This window comes from Neofelis nebulosa, chromosome 9 (assembly GCF_028018385.1).
Source record: "Neofelis nebulosa isolate mNeoNeb1 chromosome 9, mNeoNeb1.pri, whole genome shotgun sequence".
Classification (NCBI taxonomy): Eukaryota; Metazoa; Chordata; class Mammalia; order Carnivora; family Felidae; genus Neofelis; species Neofelis nebulosa.
In genome coordinates, this window is record NC_080790.1 from 79571584 (window position 1) to 79592620 (window position 21037).

Here is a 21037-nt window from a genome sequence, read left to right on the forward strand (position 1 = left end):
TAATGAATTAGCAAACAGTAAGTGTTGTGCAGAGTTCTGTAAGGCACTCTAACAAGTTAGTTGAACTCAAGAAGGCACAGGGGGGAGTCTTTGGAACCTCCAATCTGTAGTTAGTTGGTCAGAAATACAAGTGACAACCTGGGCTTGCAACTGGCATCAGAAATATGTGCATATGTGGGGGTAGGGGCTGGTTTTGTGGGACTATTCCCTTAACCTAGGTGATCTGATGCTAATTTCAGGTAGATAGCATCAGAATTAGGTTAAATTGTAGGACACCTAGCTGCTGTCACAGAGAATTGTTTGGTGTGGAGGGAAGCTTCCACACATTTGCTGACCAGAAGTGTCAATAAACTGCTTACGTAAAAGTAGAGACACACAGGGAAGAAACACACAGTAGGAAAGAACTGAATTCTTCCTGTATGGAAGAAAAAAACTGAGTTTTTCCTTTATGTAAGTGTATATTTTTTTCTTATATAGCGTTAAGGCTTTTTTCCCTCATTAAAATCAGTACAGGCTCAAAATTTTATAAAATTGTATACAAGAGAAGGTGGCATAGTCCCATAATCCCAACTCTCACGATATCTGCTACTAATCATTTGGAGTATATTCCACAAGATCATTTTCTCTATTCATCTAATTAATGCATATGTAGGAGCTATATAAATGTGTGTATGAGCCTGAATATATTTACACATGTGCAAATGTTTCTATTGGATCAATTTTTAGAAGCAGAATGTTAGGTCACTGAGTATAGCACTTTAAATTTTAATAGCTATTGCCAAATTGCTTTCCAAGGATATTGTACCAATCTCTACCGACATACAGTATGTGATTAACAAATAAAATGTGCATAAATACAAATAGTCAAAAGACACACATAAACCAATACTTAATCCCATTTGTAAGGAAATCCAAATTAAACAAAAGCAGTATATTATTTTTGTCCATCAACTTGGCATAAAAATGTAAAGACTAGTATTACATAACAGAGTGTGGGGACAGGAAAACAGGCTCTCTACAGATTGCTGGAAGAGGGATAAACTGCTTTCTCCCTTCTGGTGGAACCCTGCTGGTTCAGCTTCTGCAGGGCATTTTGGCCATGTATGAACATTTTAATGTATATAGACTATGACCTGGCAATTCCACATTTATGACTGGATCCCACATCAGTAACTACACACGTGCCCAACAATTTACTTAGGGTAATGCACAGTACAGTCTTTAAAAAAAAGAGCAAATATTTGGAAACAGTCTAAATGTTTATCAATCAGAAATTAAATCAATTATGTTAAACCATACAATGGAATGTTTAGCAGTCATAAAAAAATGATGTTATGATATTTGTTTTAGTAGAAAAATGTCCATGATATGAAAAAATATAGAGAAAAATCCCATTTATATATATGTATACAAGCCACAGGAAAAATATCTTAAAATGTATTTCAGAATATCAATAGTAGTTATATCTACATGGAGGAGTAACAGGTAAATTTTCATTATACATTTCTGTAATAGTTTTAAACAGTATGCATGTGTTCACTTCTACATTAAAGAAAACATTAAGAACATTATCCTTTTAAGGAATTCACTGCTCTTAAAAGATTTATATGTATAATATTATCCTATTCACAACAGATTACTGTTTGTGGATTGTTACTGCAGGAGAGAAGCTAAGGCAAACACCAGTTAGACTTACATTTAACTATGAGAAGGAATATATTATCTAAACTTTATTCATCACATTTTAAAAAGATGTTTATAAAAGCATATTAAAACATTCAATTATGGTTTCAACTCTTATAGATTATATGTGGTAAAAAAAATAATAAGAATTAAATAATTACCTCTCCTATGAAGACTACTATAACACAGTCCAACTTCTCTTCAGGATACAGATTATCAATAAGGGAATGAAGAGTTTCTATGAGGTAAGATTTAACTTCTCTCTTCACTGTGGGAATTCCCATTACTATTGACACTGAAACAAAATAATGATAGTAATTATATAAAAAGATTTCACAAGACAGTATAGAATAACACTATATTTCAAAAGTGATTATACCCTCTCAAATTGATAGAAATAACTGAAAAATCAAAATGTACTACTCAATAATTAAGGAATCAAAATAAACCACAAAATAAACTACTTTACAAAGAAAAATAATCGGAGGATATAAAGGGATACCCATAACAGTATAATCCTTTTTACAGGGCTTATCCATAAAATATGTCAAGGTACTGATAAAAATGAAGACATTAAACCTCACATTAAAAACAGTGACTATAAAGTGTAAACAAATATAAATTATACAACTACAAGAAACACTGAACACATCTTAAAAATTAACATCTCAGATACCATGTATACAATGCAATCAGAAGGACACAACATCCCTTCTGTGGTTTTCCTGCCAAAAATGCAAACTTCAACCTAACTATGAAGAAATATCAGACAAATCCACATTAGGGGGATAATCTACAAAATAATCGTCCAGGTACTCTCTGAAGCGTTAAGATCAGGAAAGACAAAGAAAGAACTGTCCAAGATGGCAGAAGACAAAGGAGACATGACAATTAAATGAAATATGGAATCCTGAGTTGGATCCTGGAACAGAAAAAGAAAAACAATGAAAAAAATGACAAAATCTGAATAGGATCTAAGGTGAGTCAATACTATAGCATCAATACAAAGTTCCTGGGTTTGATCATTATATTATGGTTACATAATTCGAACATTTAGGGGAACCAGGTGAGGTATATGAAAACACTGTGTATATTTGTGCAACTTCTTTTAAGGGTAAAATTACATCCAGTTTTACTATAATGCTTGTTTTTCCAATGCAAATTTTTTCCTGAGTGACTAATACATCAGGCAAATATCTGAGCATAATGTGGATTTCACATTTGTTTACATGCAATTTCTCCTCTGGGACAAGCATTCACTAGGTAAACAGAAAACTGCATCCACTTGAAATGAGTTCAAAAAACTGAACCAAGCAATGTAGAAATACATGAATGGTATATACCTCCAACCTCTACCAGCTGCCTCAGTTCACTGCATGCTAAGAACCACACCTATCCACAGCTGGTGTTGAAACTTCCACCAGATTGCATCACCTCTCAAAACCTTCCAAACTGCAACCCTTCTGAAGCACATTTTAACAGGCAAACCTCAAGTATTATTCAAGGTAGAGTACTATATTGATTATAGTACTTTTGTATTAATCATTTAACATGTGTAAAACTGTGCTGTTTTTACTATGTTCTTATCTTTCTGTATGTGTAATTGACAAAGTTTCTAACTATGATATTAACTTCCTTTTTCTTCTTTTATTGCACAATTCAGCATAGCATAAATTTTAGGAATACATATATTGTGTTACAATAGGACTGTATTTCTCAGAAAGGTTTTTTTGTTTTTTTTGTTTTTTTTTTTAAATAACACCTTTGAAAAAGCTTTAGTATCTTGGGGCACCTGGGTGGTTCAGTTGGTTAAGCATCCAAGTCTTGATTTCGGCTCAGGTCATGATCTTGCAGTTCATGGCATCAAACCCCACATCAGGCTTGGCACTGGCAGCGCAGAGCCTGCTTGGGATTCTCTCCCTCCCTGTCTCTCTCTCTCTCTCTCTGCCTCTCCCCAGGCTCACTTGTGCGCGCATGCTCTCTCTCTCTCTCTCTCTCTCTCAAAGTAAATTTTTAAAAAAGCCTTAATATGCTGTTATACAACAGTAGAGATATATTTTACAAATATTAAAAATGCTTAAGTCTTAATAATGAAACAATTTATTGGAAATGCTAGAAAATACTTAGAAGTCATGAAATTCTAAAGTTAGAAGGAAGCTCGAAGATCATAGCTCAATGAATCTACCACCATGATTCTGCAAATAAGAATACTAAGATCCATAATTTGGCTATATACAAAAGAATGAAACTGGAACACTTTGTTACACTATACACAAAAATAAACTCAAAACGGATTAAACACCAAAATGTGGACATGAAACCATAAAAATCCTAGAAGAGAGCATTGGCAATAACTTCTCTGACATTGGCCAGAGCAACATTTTTCTAGCAATGTGTCTCCTGAGGCAAGGGAAACAAAAGCAAAAATTAACTACATCAAAATAAAAAGCTTCTGCACATCAAAGGAAAAACTACCAACAAAACTAAGAGACAACCTACTGAGTGGGAGAAGGTAATTTACAAATAATATGTATGATAAAGGGTTAGTATCCAAAATATATAAAGAATAAACTAAACACCAGAAAAATGAATAATCCAATTAAAAAGTGGGCAAAAGATATGAACAAATATTTCTCCAAAGGGCGCCTGGGTGGCTCAGTCAGTTAAGCATCTGACTTCAGCTCAGGTCATGATCTCAAGGTTTGTGAGTTCAAGTCCTACATTGGGTGAGTTTGAGCCCCACTCCTCTCTCTCCCCCTACCCATCTCTCTCTGCCCTTCATGGGATTCTCTCTCTCTCTCTCCCCCCATCTCCCTGCCTTTTGCTCATTTGTGCCCTCTCTCTCAAAAAAAGAAAAAAATGTCTCCAAAGGAGACATACAGGTGGCCAACAGGTACATGAAAAGATGCTCAGCATCACTCATCATCAGGGAGATGCAAATCAATACCACAATGAGATAACACCTCATACCTGTTAGAATGGCTAAAATCAACCACAAAAGAAATAGCAGGTGTTAGCGAAGGTATGGAGAAAAAAGGAACCCTCATGTACTGTTCATGGAAATGCAAACTGGTACAGCCGCTGCAGAAAACAGTATGGAGATTTCTCAAAAAATTAAAAATAGAACTACCCTATGATCCAGTAATTGGACTATTTGGTATTTACCCAAAGAATATGAAGACACTAATTCAAAAAGATATATGCATCCCTATGTTTATTGCAGCATTATTTACAATAGCCAAATAACAGAAGCAGCCCAGTGTCCATAGATTGATGAAAGGATAAAGATGTGGTGTATATTTATACAATGGACTACTACTCAGCCATAAAAAGAACGCAATCTTGCCATTTGCAACAACATGGAAGGACCTAGAGAATATAATGTTCAGTGAAATAAGTCAGTAAGAGAAAGACAAATACCATATGATTTCACCCATGGGTATAATTTAAGAAATAAAACAAACAAAAAAAGAGATAAACCAAAAACAGATGGTTACCAGAAGGGAGGTGAGTGGGAGAATGAATGAAATAGGTGGTGAGGAATAAAGAGGACATTTACCATGATAAGCATTGAGTAATACATAAAATTGTTGAATCACTATATTGTATACCTGAAACTAATTTAACACTATATATTAACTATATTGGAATTAAAATTTAAAAAGAAATACCAACCCCCCCCTCAAAAAAAAAGAATACTAAGATCCAAATGGTTTAAAAGATATCCCCAAAAATCTATGCCACAGTCTTCTCTTCCATTTTGAGATGAAGAGCTTCCAGGAGCTCAAGAGATCTGTCATATTGGGACTTCTGGGAAGTCCCATCTGGGAAGATGGCAGAGTAGGAAGATCCTGAGCTCATGGACACACTGAGACAAAAGCTACGTCACTGCAACTAACTCTGAAAAAGACTCAAAGACTGGCAGAACAGACTTTCCAGTTAATCACAGAGAATGCCACACTGAAAAGCATAGGAGGGGTGGAAACGCACCTAGGAACCAAACCCCAGTAAGACTAACCCCAAACAGAAGGGAAAGGAGCAGAACCCATACCAAGCACCACAGGCATGAACCCACACTGGAGAGATGGGTCCCCATAACATCTGGCTTTGAAAACCAGTGGGGCTTAACTTCCAGAGTTTTTATAATCAAGAGGTACTTAACTCCAGTTTCTTTAAAACCAGGTGGTTTAGCTCCAGGAGAGCTGGAGATCAATAGGAAGCTAAGTCTCCATGCTTAAAGAGCCAGCATAACAACCCTGCAGAGACACTGCAAGGAAGCAGCAGTTTGAAAAGTGCCTAGGGTATCTCAGATTTTGCACTGCAGGGGAAGGAATCTCCAGGAGACTTCTCCCAGAACAGAAGTGCTAGCAAGTGCCATTCTTTTACCCCTGTCTCCCCCATTTTCCCTGCCTACATATCTAGACACTTGCAGGAACCAGCACAAACACTCCCCACTTATCTTGCTAGCACCAAGTGCCCCACCTCTGCCCCACCCACCAAGTGCCGCACCCCTTCAGAGGCATCCCATCCGACCCACCCCACTTAGCAGGCATCCCTCCAAAGCCACTTTTTTTTTTTTTAAACGTTTATTATTGAGAGACAGAAACAGAGTATGAACATGGGAGGGGCAGAGAGAGGAGGAGACACAGAATCTGAAGCAGGCTCCAGGCTCTGAGCTGTCAGCACAGAGCCTGATGCAGGGCTCGAACTCACAAACTACGAGATCATGACCTGAGCCAAAGTCAGATGCTTAATCGACTGAGCCACCCAAGGGCCCCTCCACTTCTGCCCCAATGCACCATGCAAGCAACCCTAGCAGGGACCAGAGCTGCTCCAAAGTGACTCCTGCCCTGGAGAGAGGGGGTTATAACCATACAAACCAGTGTGCTCACGGTTCCAGCAGCCAAACCTTATAGCTGACAGTACAGAGATAGTGCCCTGTGGTTCACTGCGACTGCAGTCCCACCACATGGACTTAATGGCAGGCACCTGGTCTGACTGCTGACCTACTACAAAAGCCCACTAAGAGCACAGACACTAAATCCTGTCCAATGTGCCCCAAATAGGTAAAGTGGGCCTTTGCAGTCAAATGGACTGAAGGCAAATGCAGCTCAGTCACACAGTAGGGCCTACACAGCCACATGGGAGATACCCCTGAAGTGCCTGGTTCCGGCAAACAGAGGTTATTGTGCTCCAAGGCACCACAGGACCTCCTCTTCATAAGGCTACTACTTGCAAGAGCAGGAAGATATAGCTGACTTCTCTAATATGCAGAAACAAACACAGAGTTAGACAAAATGAAGAGACAGAACAATATGGCCCAAATGAAAGAATAGGACAAAATCACAGCAAGAGAGCTAATTGAAATGGAGACAGGCAAATGCCTGATAAAGAATTCAAATTAATGGTCATAAAGATACTCATTGAACTTGAGAAAAGAGTGGAGGATCTCAGTAAGACCCTCAACAAAGTTACAGAAAATATAAAAAAGAACCAGTCAGAGATAAAAAATTCAATATCTGAAATACAAAATACACTAGAGTAAATCAGTAGCAGAATTAAGAAGGTAAAACCAAGCAGTGATCTGGAAGAGAGAGTAATGGAAAACATCCAAGCTGAACATGAAAAAGAAAATAAGAAAAATAAAAAATGAGAATAGGTTCAGGGAACTCAACGATATCATCAAGTGTAGTAACATTCACATTACAGGGATCCCAGAAGGTGAGGGAAGGTGAAGAAAAGTTATTTGAAGAAATAATCACTCAAAATGTCCCTAATCTAGGGAAGGAATCAGACATCCAGACCCAGGAGGCACAGAGAGCCCCCAACAAAATTTACACAAGGAGTTCCACACCAAGACACATAATAATTAAAATGACAAAAAGGAGTGATAAAGGGAGAATTTTAATAGCATCAAGAGAAAACCATTCTATATAAGGGAAACCATATAAGTCTATCAGCTGATTTTAAAACAAACTCCTCAAGGCAAAAGGGAGTGGCATGATATATTCAAAATCCTGAAAGGATAAAATATGTAATCAAGAAATCTCTACTCAGCAAGGCAATCATTCAGAACAGAAAAAGAGATAATGAGTTTCCCAGATAAACAAAAGTTAAAGGAGTTCATCACCACTAAACCTGCCTTACAAAAAAAATGTTAAAGGTAATTCTTTGAGTAGTAAGAAAAGGCCATTAAGTGTAAGAAAATTATGAAAGGAAAAAAGTTTCAGTAAATACAAAAATATAATAAAAGCAGTAGATAATCACTAATAAAACCAGTATGAAGGTTAAAGCACAAAAGCAGTAAAATTAATTATAACTATAAAAATCAGTCAAGAGAATAATAGAATAAATGTATGACATCACATACATAATATGTAAGAATGGGGTAGCAAAAATTCAGTGCTTTTAAAATGGGTTCAAAAACTTAACCATCAATTTACTATAGAGTGACATCCACATGAGATGTTCTAAATGAACCTAATGGTAACAAATAAAAAACCTATCACACACACACACACACACACACACACACACACACACACACACACACACGAGAGAGACAGAGAGAGAGAAGGAATCCAAGCCTAACACTACAGAAATCCATCAAACCACAGAGGAAAAAACTAGAGAAGAAAAAACCAGAACTACAAAACAACCAGAAAACAAGTAACAAAATGGCAGTAAGTACAAACTTATCAATAACTACTTTAAATGTAAATGGACTAAATACTCCAATCAAAAGACATGAGGTGACTGAACAGATAAAAAAAGCAAGACCCATCTATATGCTGCCTGTAAGAGACCCATTTCAGACTTAAAGACATATGAAGATTGACAGTGAAGGGATGGAAAAACATTTATTACACAAATGGAAGTGAAAACAAAACTGGGAAAGTCATATTTAAATTAGACAAAAAAGACTGTAAAACAGAGACTATAAAAAGAGACAAAGGACACTACATAATGACATAGGGAACAATCCAACAAGAGGATATAACAATTGTAAAATATTTATGCATCCAACATGGAAGAACCTAAATACATAAAATAACTATTAACAGACATAAAGGAAGAAATTGACAGTACTATAATAATAGTAAGGGACAACCCATTTACAGTAATGGATAGATCATCCAGACAGAAAATCAACAAAGAAACAGTGGCTTTGAATGACATATTAGGTATATTCAGAACATTCAATCCAAAAACAGAAGACTACACATTCTTTTCAAGGGGATATGGAACATTCTCCATAATATACCATATGTTTAGACCATAAAACATGTCTCAATAAATTCAAAAAGACTGAAATCATGTCACCCATCTTTTCTAACCACAATAGTATGAAACTAGAAATCAATTACAAGAAAAAATCTGTAAAGAACACAAATACATTGAGGATAAATAACAAGCTACTGAACAATGAATGATTCAACCAAAAAATTAAAGAGGAAATAAAAAAAAAAATACATGGAGAACATGAAAATGAAAACACAACAGTCCAAAATCTTTGGGAAACAGCAAAAGCTGCTCCAAAAGAAAAGCTTATAGCAACACAAGGCTACCTCAAGAAACAAGAAAAATCTCAAGTAAACAAACTAACCTAACACTCAAAGGAGCTAGAAAAAGAACAAACAAGGTCCAATGCCAGTAGTATAAAGGAAATAATAAAGATTAGACCAGAAATAACTCAGAGACTTTAAAAACAATAGGACAGATCAATCAAACCAGGAGCTGGTTCTTGCAAAAGATCAAGAAAATTAATATACCTTTAGTCAGACTCATCAAGAGAAAGAGAGAGACTCCAATAAATAAAATTAGACTCTAATAAATTAAAATTAAAACAAAGAAGGAGAAATAACAACATCACAGAAATAAAAAGGTTTATAAGAGTATTATGAAAAATTATATGCCAACAAATTAGACAAGCTAGGAGAAATGGATAAATTCCTTCCAAAACTGAATCAGGAAGAAAGAAAATTTGAACATACTGATTACTGGCAGTAAAACTGAATCAGTAATAAAAAAAAAAAAAACTCCCCCAAAACATAAGTCCAGGACCAGATGGGTTTCCAGGTGAATTCTACCAAATATTTAAAGAAAAGTTAATACCTATTCTTCTCAATTTATCCAAAAAAAATAGAAGAGGAAGGAAAGCTTCCAAATTCATTCTACTATGAGTCCAGCATTACTGTCATACCAAAACCAGATAAAGACACTACAAAAAAAGAAAACTAAAACCCAATATCTCTAATGAACATAGATGAAAACCTCCTCAACAAAATATTAGCAAACTGAATCTAACAATAAATAAAAAAATCATTCACCACAATCATGGGGAATTTATCCCAGGGATGCAAAGGTGGTTCAAAATATTCATAAACCTATCAACATGATAGATCATATTAACAAAAGATTAAAAACCATATCTCAATAGATGAAAAAAAAGCATTTCACAAAATCCAGTATCTGTTATGATAAAAACTCAACAACGGGGATCCTGGGTGACTCGGTTGTTAAGCACCCAACTTTGTCTCAGGTCATGATCTCGTGGTGCATGAGTTTTAGCCCCGTGTCTGGCTCTGTGCTGACAGCACAGAGCCTGAAGCCCACTTTGAGTTCTGTGTCTCCCTCACTCTCTGCCCCTCCCCTGCTCATACTCTCTCTCTCAAAAATAAACATTAAAAAAAAAAATCTCAACAAAGCAGGTTTAGATGGAACATATCACAACATAATAAACACCATATATGAAAAATCCACAGTTAGCATCACACCCAATGGTGAAACATTGAAAGATACTCTCTAAAATCAGGAACAAGACAAGGATGTCCACTCTCACCACTGTTATTCAACCCAGTATTGGAAGTCTTAGCTGCAGCAATCAAATAAGAATAAGAAATAAAAGGCATCCAAATTGGTAAGGAAGAAGGAAAACTTTTACTATGTGCAGATGACATACTATACATAGAAAGCTAGACTCAACCAAAAAACTACTAGAATTGCCAAATGAATTTGGTAAAGTCACAGTATACAAAATATAAGGAAATCAGTTGTATTTCTATATACTAACAGCAGAAAAAGAAATCAGGGTGTGCCTGGGTGGGTCAGTCAGTTGAGTGTCTGAATCTTAATTTTGGCTCAGGTAACGATCCCAAGGTTGTAGGATCGAGCCCCATGTCAGGCTCTATGCTGAGCGTGGAGTCTGCTTGAGATTCTCTCTGTCCCTCTCTCTCCCTCTGTCACTGTCCTCTGCTCGTGAATGCTCTCTCTAAAATTAATTAGTTAATTAATTAAAAAAATGAAATTTAAAAAAGAGAAATTAAGAAAATCCCATTTACAATTGCACCAAAAAGAGTAAAATACTGAGGAATACACTTAACAAGGAGGTGAAAGACTACTCTGAAAACTAAAAACCAATTATGAAAGGAAGAACTGAAGATGACAAAAATGGAAACATATTCCATGCTCATGGATTACAAGAATCCACACTGCTAAAATGTTTATACTACCCAAAGCAATCTACAGAGTCAATGCAATTTGTATCAAACTAACAACAGCATTTTTCACAGAACTAAAACAAAGAATTCTAAAATTTGTATGGAACTACAAAAGACCCTAAATAGGCAAAACAACCCTGAGAATGAACAAAACTGGAGGTATCGCAATCCCACATTTCAAGATATACTCAAAGCTATCCTTATCAAAATAGTGTGGGTACTGGCACAAAAACTGACACAAAGACCAATGGAACAGAATAGAGAACCTAGAAATAAACCCACACTTATATGGTCAATTAATCTATGACAAACGAGGCAATATACAATAGGAATGGCACCTGGCTGGCTCAGTCAGTTAAGCATCCAACTCTTAATTTCAGCTCAGGTCATGATCCCACGATCGTGGGATCCAAGCCCACTGTAGGGCCCACTACTGAGCGAGGACTGTTTAAGATTTTTTCTCTCTCTCCCCCCCCCGTGCCTCTCCTATGCTCTTGCTCTCTCTCTCTCTTTCTAAAATTAAAATAAGTTTTTTTAATTAAAAAAAACCAGAATATGCAATGAGAGAGAGAGTCTCTTCAGTAAACAGTGTTGGGAAAACTGAACAGCTACATGCAAAAGAATGAAACTGGACCACTTTCTTATACCATACACAAAAATGAATTCAAAATGGATTAAAGACCTGTGAGACATGAAACTATAAAACTCCTAAAAGAAAAGATAGGCAGTAGTAACCTCTTGGACACTGGTCTTAACATTTTTATGGGTCTGTACCCTCAGGCAAGGGAAACAAAGGCAAAAATAAACTATTGAGACTATACAAAAAAAAAAAAGCTTTTGCACAGCAAAGGAAACAATCAACAAAATAAAAAGACAATGCAGTGTATGGGAGAAGATAGTTTTGCAAATGATATATCCAGTAAGTGGTTCATAATCTAAAATATATAAAGAACTTCCTACAACTGAACACCAAAACACCCCACAAATAATCTAATTAAAAAGTGGGCAGAGGACCTAAGAAGACATTTTTCCAAAGAGGACATACATGTCCAAGAGACATAAAAAGATGTTCAACGTCATTATCAGAGAAATGCAAATCAAAACCACAACGAGGTATTACCTCATACTTCTAGAATGGCCAAAATCAAAAAGACAAAAAAATAGCAAGTGTTGGCAGGGATGTACAGAAAGACAAACACTCATGCACTGTTTGTGGGAATGCAAGCTGGTGCAGCCACTGTGGAAAACAGGATGGAGGTTCCTCAAAAAATTAATAATAGAACTACCATATGATCCAGTAATTCCACTACTGGGTACCCAAAGAAAAGGAAAACACTAATTCAAAAATATATATGCACTCTTACGTTTAATGCAGCATTATTTACAATAGCCAAGATATGGAAGCAATCTAAGTTTCCATCCATAAATGAATGGATAAGGAAGATGCAGTATATACATACAATGGAATATTACTCAGCCATAAAAAAGAACAAGATCTTGCCATTTGCAACTACATGGATGTACCTAGAAAGTTAATGGTAAGTGAAATAAGTCAGACAAAGACAAATAGCATATGCACTCACATGTGCAATTTAAGAAAACAAAACAAAACAAAACAAAACAAAACAAGACAAAAAAATGGACTCTTCAATACAGAGAGTAAGCTGGTGGTTGCCAAACAGGAGGTGGGTGAGGGGATGAGTAAAACAGATAAAGAGGATTAAGAGTACACTTATGATGAGCACTGAATAATGTATAGAATTATTAAGTCTTTATACTGTACACCTGAAATTTATACTTCAATTTTAAAATTAAATTAATTAAATAAAATAAAACTATTTGAAAAAGAGATTTGCCCTATTTGTTCCAAACATTCTTACTGAACACCTATCAAATCCAAGACATTATTCTAGGTGATAGGCATAATAGTGAACGAGGTCCCTGCCCTCAGGGAATTTACATTCTAGAAAAGGGGAAAAGATAAATAATATAATCTTAGAGGGTGATATGTACCATACAAATTAAAATATGGCAATATTAAAAAGAGTGGGTAGGGGGCGCCTGGGTGGCGCAGTCGGTTAAGCGTCTGACTTCAGCCAGGTCATGATCTCGCGGTCCGTGAGTTCGAGCCCCGCGTCAGGCTCTGGGCTGATGGCTCGGAGCCTGGAGCCTGTTTCCGATTCTGTGTCTCCCTCTCTCTCTGCCCCTCCCCCGTTCAAGCTCTGTCTCTCTCTGTCCCAAAAATAAATTAAAAACGTTGAAAAAAAAAATTTAAAAAGAGTGGGTGGGGAACGGGAAGAGACAGGTATCTCTATAGTGAGGTAATGGAAGGCCTCTCTTATATCAACATAACTGATAACTAATGATGAGAAAGAGCAGAGGAAGAAGACTCCAGAAGAAAAAACAGCAAGGCATCAAAGAAAGAATGATCTTAACAGAGTGAAGAAATAGAACAGAATGTATCGAAAGCAGAATGAGCCTAGATTCAGAGAATTAGTTAGAGTCTTAACTGAGTATAAGAGAGAGCCATTGTAAAGTTGTAAGTAGGGGAGTGACATTTTCCAATTTTTAATTTTAAAAGACTACCAAATTTTGTGGCAAACAGATACAAAAGCATTCAGAGTAAAAGCATTTTGGGGAGATCAGTCAGCAGTTAGGTGGTCTGCAGGGAACGAGGGTGGCTCAGTCGGTTAAGCATTCAACTCTTGATTTTGGCTCAGGTCATCATCTCACAGTTCGTGAGATCTAGCCCTGTGTCTGACTCTGCACCTGTCAGTGAAGAGCCTGCTTAATACTCTTTCTCCCTCTCTCTGCCTCTCCCCAGCTCACTGCATACACACTCTCTCTTCCTCAAAATAAATAAATAAATAAAACTTTTAAGTATTTTATTTTTATTATTTTTAAAATGTTTATTTATTTTTGAGAGAGAGAGAGAACGTGCAAGCAGGGGAGGGGAGAGAGAGAGGGAAACAGAATCTGAAGCAGGCACCAATCTCTGAGCTATCAGTACAGAGCCCAATGCGGGGCTCAAACTCACAAAATGTGAGATCATGACCTGAGCCAAAGTCAGGCACTTATCGACTGAGCCACCCAAGTGCCCCCAAAAAACTTCTTAAAAAAAGAAGTTAGATGGTCTGAAATAGGGTCTGGAAAAGGGGATGAGTGGATGAATTTGGGATATATTTTGGAGACAGTTACCAATAGGGCTTAAGACTAGAGAAAATAAGAAAGAGGAATAACTGTGACCTGATTAAATGGATGAGAACACCACAACTGAGGAGAAAAGTGTTCTAAATCAAGATTTCTGTTTTATTCTGAGATTCCTACAGGCAGGATGAGTTACCCTGGAAGCAGATTCCCATATACAGTGACTCTTGAACGTGGGTTTGAACTGTGCAGGTGCACTTATAAGTGGACTTTTCTCATAAATACAGTCCAGCACTATAAATATATTTTCTCTGCTTTATGATTTTCTTAACAACATTTTCTTTTCTCTTGCTTACTTTATGGTAAGAATACAGTATGTAATACACATAATAAAAAATAGGTATGTTAAGCAACAGTTTATGTTACTGGTAATGCTTAATGGTCAACAGGCCATTAGCAGTTAAGTTTTGGGGGAGTCAAAATTATACATGCATTTTTGACTGTGCAGTATGAGGGGGTGGTCAGTGCCTCTAACCTCACATGGTTCTAAGGTCAACTTTACCTCAGAATTTAAATTAAAAATATTTTAAGTGTTTAGAATACAGGCTAAAAATGTAACAACTGTCATGTGAAGCATTCCAAAGAAATGTTAGTTGATACAGAGTTCAAAGACTTTATTTATGGAAAAATAAAATACATACTGACCCAGAGCATGCAAACAAAAATGATATAAAATAATAATGCAAACTCTATCCCTATCATGGTCTTGAGTTGTTTTGTTTCTGTTTTAAGTTTAAAAGGCATGTGTAGAGAAGAAACCATTTCTCCCCAAATATACTGTCTGAGATCTGAAATGTAAATTCTTTAGTTTAAAACCAAGGCACTCAATATGTCCAAAAGCAATAAAAATGAAAATACTAGGGGCACCTGGGTGGTTTAGTCACTTAAGCGTCTGACTCTTGATTTTGGGTCGGGTCATGATCTTACAGTTAGTGAGTTCGAGCCCCGTATTGGTCTCCATGCTGACAGCATGGAGCCTGCTTGGGATTCTCTCCCTCTCTCTCTTAAAATAAATAAACTTAAAAAATTTTTAGTTAAAAAAAAAAATTAAAATACTAATTCCAGCTAAACCTACAGAATTAAAGGTATTCAGGTTTGTGGTAATTCACAAAATTACCACAAAAATTTTTTTTCATACCTTCTGGACCAAGGTAAGATTGCCCTTTCTGGTCCACTTGTTCTTCTAGTCCACAACATACTTTTATGGTTTATAATCTAGAAAATGTATGTATTCTAAGGCAGGAGAGTTCAGAATAAATATATCAGCAATCTGAACAAAATGGCTATATCATCCTAAAGGAGATATCTCCCTAAAGGCTATATCTCCCTAAAGGAGAAGCAAGGTGGACCAAGGAACCCAACAGAAATAGAGCCAAAAGGTTGAACTCAGTGCTTTGTTCCACTTATTAACTGTCCAATATTTCCTATTCAATTGTGCAGCATCTGTGATACAACTATTATGCACTAGACAATCTAAAATACAGTTGTAAAATAGGACAGAGCTATCAACTGTTGTTATTTTTGTTTTCTTCAACCTTCCTGATAAGTTTTCAAATTCTAGTACTTCCTTTAAAATCAAGAAAAATTCTGGGGTGCCTGGGTGGCTCAGTTGGTTAAGAATCCGATCTCGGCTCGGGTCATGATCTCACGTTCATGAGATAGAGCCCCACATCGAGCTATGAACTGACAGTGTGGAGCCTGTTTGGGATTCTCACCCTCTCTCTCTGCTCCTGTCCCACCCCCAAAATAAATAAATACACTTAAAAAAATCTTTAAAATCAAGAAAAATTTAGGAACAATCTTAATTTTGGATCCTCCATCTTCAATCACTACTCTACCTTCTATTATAACTAAATTATTCTCTTTTTAAAATATTGGTTGTTAGTCAAGTATTTTTAGCCTATCATGTGTCCTTAGGTTTTCATTTTAGTCACTTATTTCTCATTCCTTTCCCTATATTCCGTGACAATATACTTTATCTCTACTGCCTAGTTGTACCTTCTTCATCTTCCTTGGCCTTATCTTCCTCTTTCCTGAAAATTAAGTCTGAAAAACCTTCAAGGCTCAGGCTTAGGCCCTATCCATCCCTGTATCTTCAATCAGTTATTCGCAAATGATGAGCCATAAAATTAAATCTAACTCAGATCTCGAGTCCCTGATCTAAATATCCAGCTGACTACCCTCCACAATCACCGCCTGCCTTAACATATCCAGATTCAAGTTATGATCTCAAAAACCAATGCTGCAAAATATTTTCTTTTGTCCCTTATCTCAGTGAAGAGTGGCCACCATCCACCCAGTTACATGATCTAGAAACCTAAGACTTCATCCTTCACCACATCCTTTACCTCTGTCCATCATTATGTGCTCCCATTATATGTCCCCATACATTTCAAACAACTCCTACATCCATCTTCTTGTTTCCATCTCCACTATTATCACTATTATGTAGTCCACGCCTATCCTTTTTCAAGGGGATCAGTACAGTAGCCTCTTATTGGGGCCTTTCAAATCTACTCTCCTTCCCACAAATTCAGTCATTCTTCCCACTGCAGCAAATGTGGTCTCTTAAAAATTTAAATCTTTTTTTTTTTTTAATTTGAGAGAGACATGTGCGCACACACACATATGTGTGAGTGGGGGAGGGGGGAGGGAGAGAGAAGTTTGTGGGGGGGGGAGGGAGATCCCAAGCAGGCTCCACACTCATTGTGAAGCCTGGCAAGGGGCTCAATCCCACGACCCTGGGATCATGACCTGAGCCAAAATTAAGAGACCGACACTCAAATGACTGGCCACCTAGGTGCTCCTGCAAAATTTAAATCTTATAAAGTTATCCTAAGTAAGTCCTGCTTAAGACCCTTCAGGGGCTTCTTAACTTTTTTAAGTTTATTTATTTTGAGAGAGAGAATGAGAACACAAACAGGAAAGGAACAGAGAAAGAAGGAAAGAGAATCCCAAGCAGGCTCCATTCACACTGTCAGCACAGAGCCCACTGTGGGACTCAAATTCACTAATGGTGAGATCATGACCTGAACCAAAATCAAGAGTTGGATGCTTAACCAACTGAGCCACTGAGGTGCAGGGGGGTTCTTTCTGCTCTTGGGTAGGATAAAAGTCCAAAACCAATAAAAGGTCTGCAGGTTCCTGCACTGTCTGGCTCCAATTTATCTCTAGTCTCATCTTATTCCATGTTTCTCCCTCACTCTACACTTCATTTATAGTGACCTCCTTTCATTTTCTAGAACATTCCACACATGCTCCTTTCCATCACAGGGCTTTTGTGATGCTCTTCTCCTTTTCTGGAATACTTTTTTCTCCCATGTGGCAGCCATAATAATGCCCCCCACCATGTCCATGTCCTAATTCCTAGAATTTGTGAATATATTACCTAACATGCCAAAAGGGACTTTGTGGATGTGATTAAGGATTTTGAGATTGGAAGATTATCCTGGATTACCCAGGTGAACCTAATGACTTCACAAGAGTCCTTATGAGAGAAAGGTAGGAGAGTCTGTGAGAGAAGGAGATGTGACAATGTAAGTAAAAGGTCAGGGTCACAGAGAGATCTGCAGATAAAGCAAGGGGCACTAATGAAGGTAGGTAGTCAGCCTCTAGAAGCTGGAAAAGGAAAGGAGGTGGACTGTCCCTTAAAGCAACAGAAGGAACACACCCTAGTCAACACACCGATTTTAGGACTTCTGGCCACCAAAACTATAAGATAATAAACTTACGTTGTTTTAAGTCACTGGGTTTGTGGAAATTTTTACAGCAGAATTAAGCAACTAAGAAACCCACCTTCACCACTGAATGACATATTTCACTGATTTCAGGTCAAATGCATTTTTAAGACTCCCCTGAAATCCTTAATTGAGGCAAATCCCCCTTTTATACATTATCAAGGTATCCTTTAAATCACCAGTTAAAGTTGTAACTGTATAATTATTTACATAATTGATTATTTGACTCATGCATTCTCCCTTATTTAGATTGAAGCTCCACAACACTAGGAACTCCATCTAATTTTGTGTACCTAAGTACCTGGCAAAGTACCTGGCAAAGTACCTGGCACATAGCAAGTACTCATGGATTTTTTAACCTGCTGTCCTCTACCCATCAGTAATGCCATTTTGGTAGGTAACCTATGGAGGGTCTTTTCTCAGCCATCTTGCTTGGCACTAAATGGGCCCTAAATCTGAAGAGCAGGGAGTTTCTTCAACTCAAAGAAATTTTCTTCTATTACATATTTGCTTATTTCCTCTCTTCAGTCCCTTTGTTCTCTACTTCTGAAATTTCTATTAGATGGATTATTAGAACTTTTGTATACCCCAATTCTTTGTGCCCTTTATGCAGCATTCCAGAACTAGAATTATTCAACTTTCAGACTGCTAATCTGATCTTCAGCTGTATCTACTCTGCTTATCAGTCCATTTATATGTAAATTTTACATATAATCAATGAAATCAGAACACAGAGATTTCCAATTGATCCTTTTACAACAGTCAGTTATGAACTAGCCTCTCATCCTTCTAAAATATATGTTTAATTTCTAAATTATATTGTGCTTGTTCTGCAAATTCAATTTCCTTTGAGTATTAAGTCATTCACGATGTGGGTTTCCTTAAATATTTTGTAATGCTAGTTGTACAATATGCCCTTTTACCTATCTGCACACACTGTATCTACTTATTGCAGCCTCCTCTGCAAATTTTGTGGGAGGATCTAGATGTGATTTGGGTAGGGTGGGGTGGCAGTTTTTTTGTTCTTCACTAGGAATTCCAGCCCCTCTTTAGACAGTCAGTAGCTTTCCTGGAGCACTCTTCTCCCTGGAGCACTTAGGAAGACTTAGCTGGTCTGAGTGCTGTTCATTAATTGGCCTGACCACTGAAGAACAGAATTTGTAGCAAGAAGCAGTTTTTCTTTGATCTAAAAAAACAGAAGTTCTTAATATAAAGTCCCTAAAAAAGTTTTGGGAGTTCTACAAAATCCCAGAAATTACATACAAAATTACTTTTCTTATGTGCATTTTTCTAAGTAGAAGGTTTATAGCTTTCCTACAATATCCAAAGGGTTCTGTGACTCTAAAAAAGTTAAGAACCAATGCTTAAGGATTTAGGAAGGAAGATTTTTAATGTAAATCTGAGGGTTTTCTTTTTTTTCAAGTTTTCTGTGTTTTCTTCCTCTCAAAAATAGTGCTAGCTTAGTAAGAATGTTAACTAGTGGAGCTGGTTGACCAAGATTTCATTATATTTATATATGTTATGATAAAGTCATAAACAAATGGGATGGAACCATCTTCAAAAAGGATAAGAGAGAATGTTATATTCACAAAATAACAAGGAGCTACTGCAGGAGAACTTATCAGAGGTTCTTTTTTTTTAAACTTTATTTATTTTTGTGACCCAGTATGTGATCTATCTTGGAGAATGTTCCATGTGCACTCGAGAAGAAAGTATATTCTGTTGCTTTGGGATGCAGAGTTCTAAATATATCTGTCAAGTCCATCTGGTCCAATGTATCATTCAGGGCCCTTGTTTCTTTATTGATCCTGTGTCTAGATGATCTATCTATTGTTTAAGTGGAGTATTAAAGTCCCCTGCAATCACCACATTCTTATCAATAAGGTTGCTTATGTTTGTGATTAATTGTTTTATATATTTGGGGGCTCCTGTATTTGGCGCATAGACATTTGCAATTGTTAGCTCTTCCTGATGGATAGACTCTATAATTATTATATAATGCCCTTCTTCATCTCTTGTTACAGCCTTTAATTTAAAGTCTAGTTTGTCTGATATAAGTATGGCTACTCCAGCTTTCTTTTGACTTCCAGTAGCATGATAGATAGTTCTCCATCCCCTGACTTTCAATCTAAAGGTGTCCTCAGGTCTAAAATGAGTCTCTTGTAGACAGCAAATAGATGGGTCTTGTTTTTTTATCCATTCTGATACCCTATGTCTTTTGGTTGGAACATTTAGTCCATTTACATTCAGTGTTATTATTGAAAGATATGGGTTTAGAGTCATTGTGATGTCTGTAGGTTTCATGCTTACAGTGATGTCTCTGGTACTTTGTGGTCCTTGCAACATTTCACTCACAGAATCCCCCTTAGGATCTCTCGTAGGGCTGGTTTAGTGGTGATGAATTCCTTCAGCTTTTGTTTGTTTGGGAAGACCTTCATCTCTCCTTCTATTCTGAATGACAGACTTCCTAGATAAAGGATTCTTGGCTGCATATTTTTTTTTCTGTTCATCACATTGAAGATTTCCTGCCATTCCTTTCTGGCCTGCCAAGTTTCAGAAGATAGATCTGTCACTAGTCTTATCAGTCTCCCTTTATATGTTAGAGCGTGTTTATCCCTAGCTGCTTTCAGAATTTTCTGTTTATCCTTGTATTTTGCCAGTTTCACTATGATATGTCATGCAGAAGATCGATTCAAGTTACGTCTGAAGGGAGTTCTCTGTGCCTCTTGGATTTCAATGCCTGTTTCCTTCCCCAGATCAGGAAAGTTCTCAACTATGATTTGTTCAAGTACACCTTCAGCCCCTTTCTCTCTCTCTTCCTCTTCTGGTATCCCTATTATACGGATATTGTTGTACTTGATTGCATCACTTAGTTCTCTAATTCTCCCCTCATACTCCTGGATTTTTTAT

At 36.9% G+C, this 21037-nt stretch overlaps 1 protein-coding gene across 4 annotated transcripts in view; it reads right to left on the reverse strand.

The window, feature by feature from the left end:
* The window catches only part of MGAT4A (alpha-1,3-mannosyl-glycoprotein 4-beta-N-acetylglucosaminyltransferase A), a 122206-nt gene that overhangs the window by 52904 nt on the left and 48265 nt on the right, over positions 1–21037 (reverse strand). For all 4 annotated transcript variants that reach the window (XR_009248716.1, XM_058684369.1, XM_058684367.1 and 1 more), the window contains exon 5: positions 1845–1978. Coding sequence is in view for 3 of the 4 variants with exons in the window: in XM_058684369.1 (XP_058540352.1) it covers positions 1845–1978 (134 nt within the window). In the remaining variant the exon portion in view is untranslated. The remainder of the gene's footprint in view (positions 1–1844; positions 1979–21037) is intronic.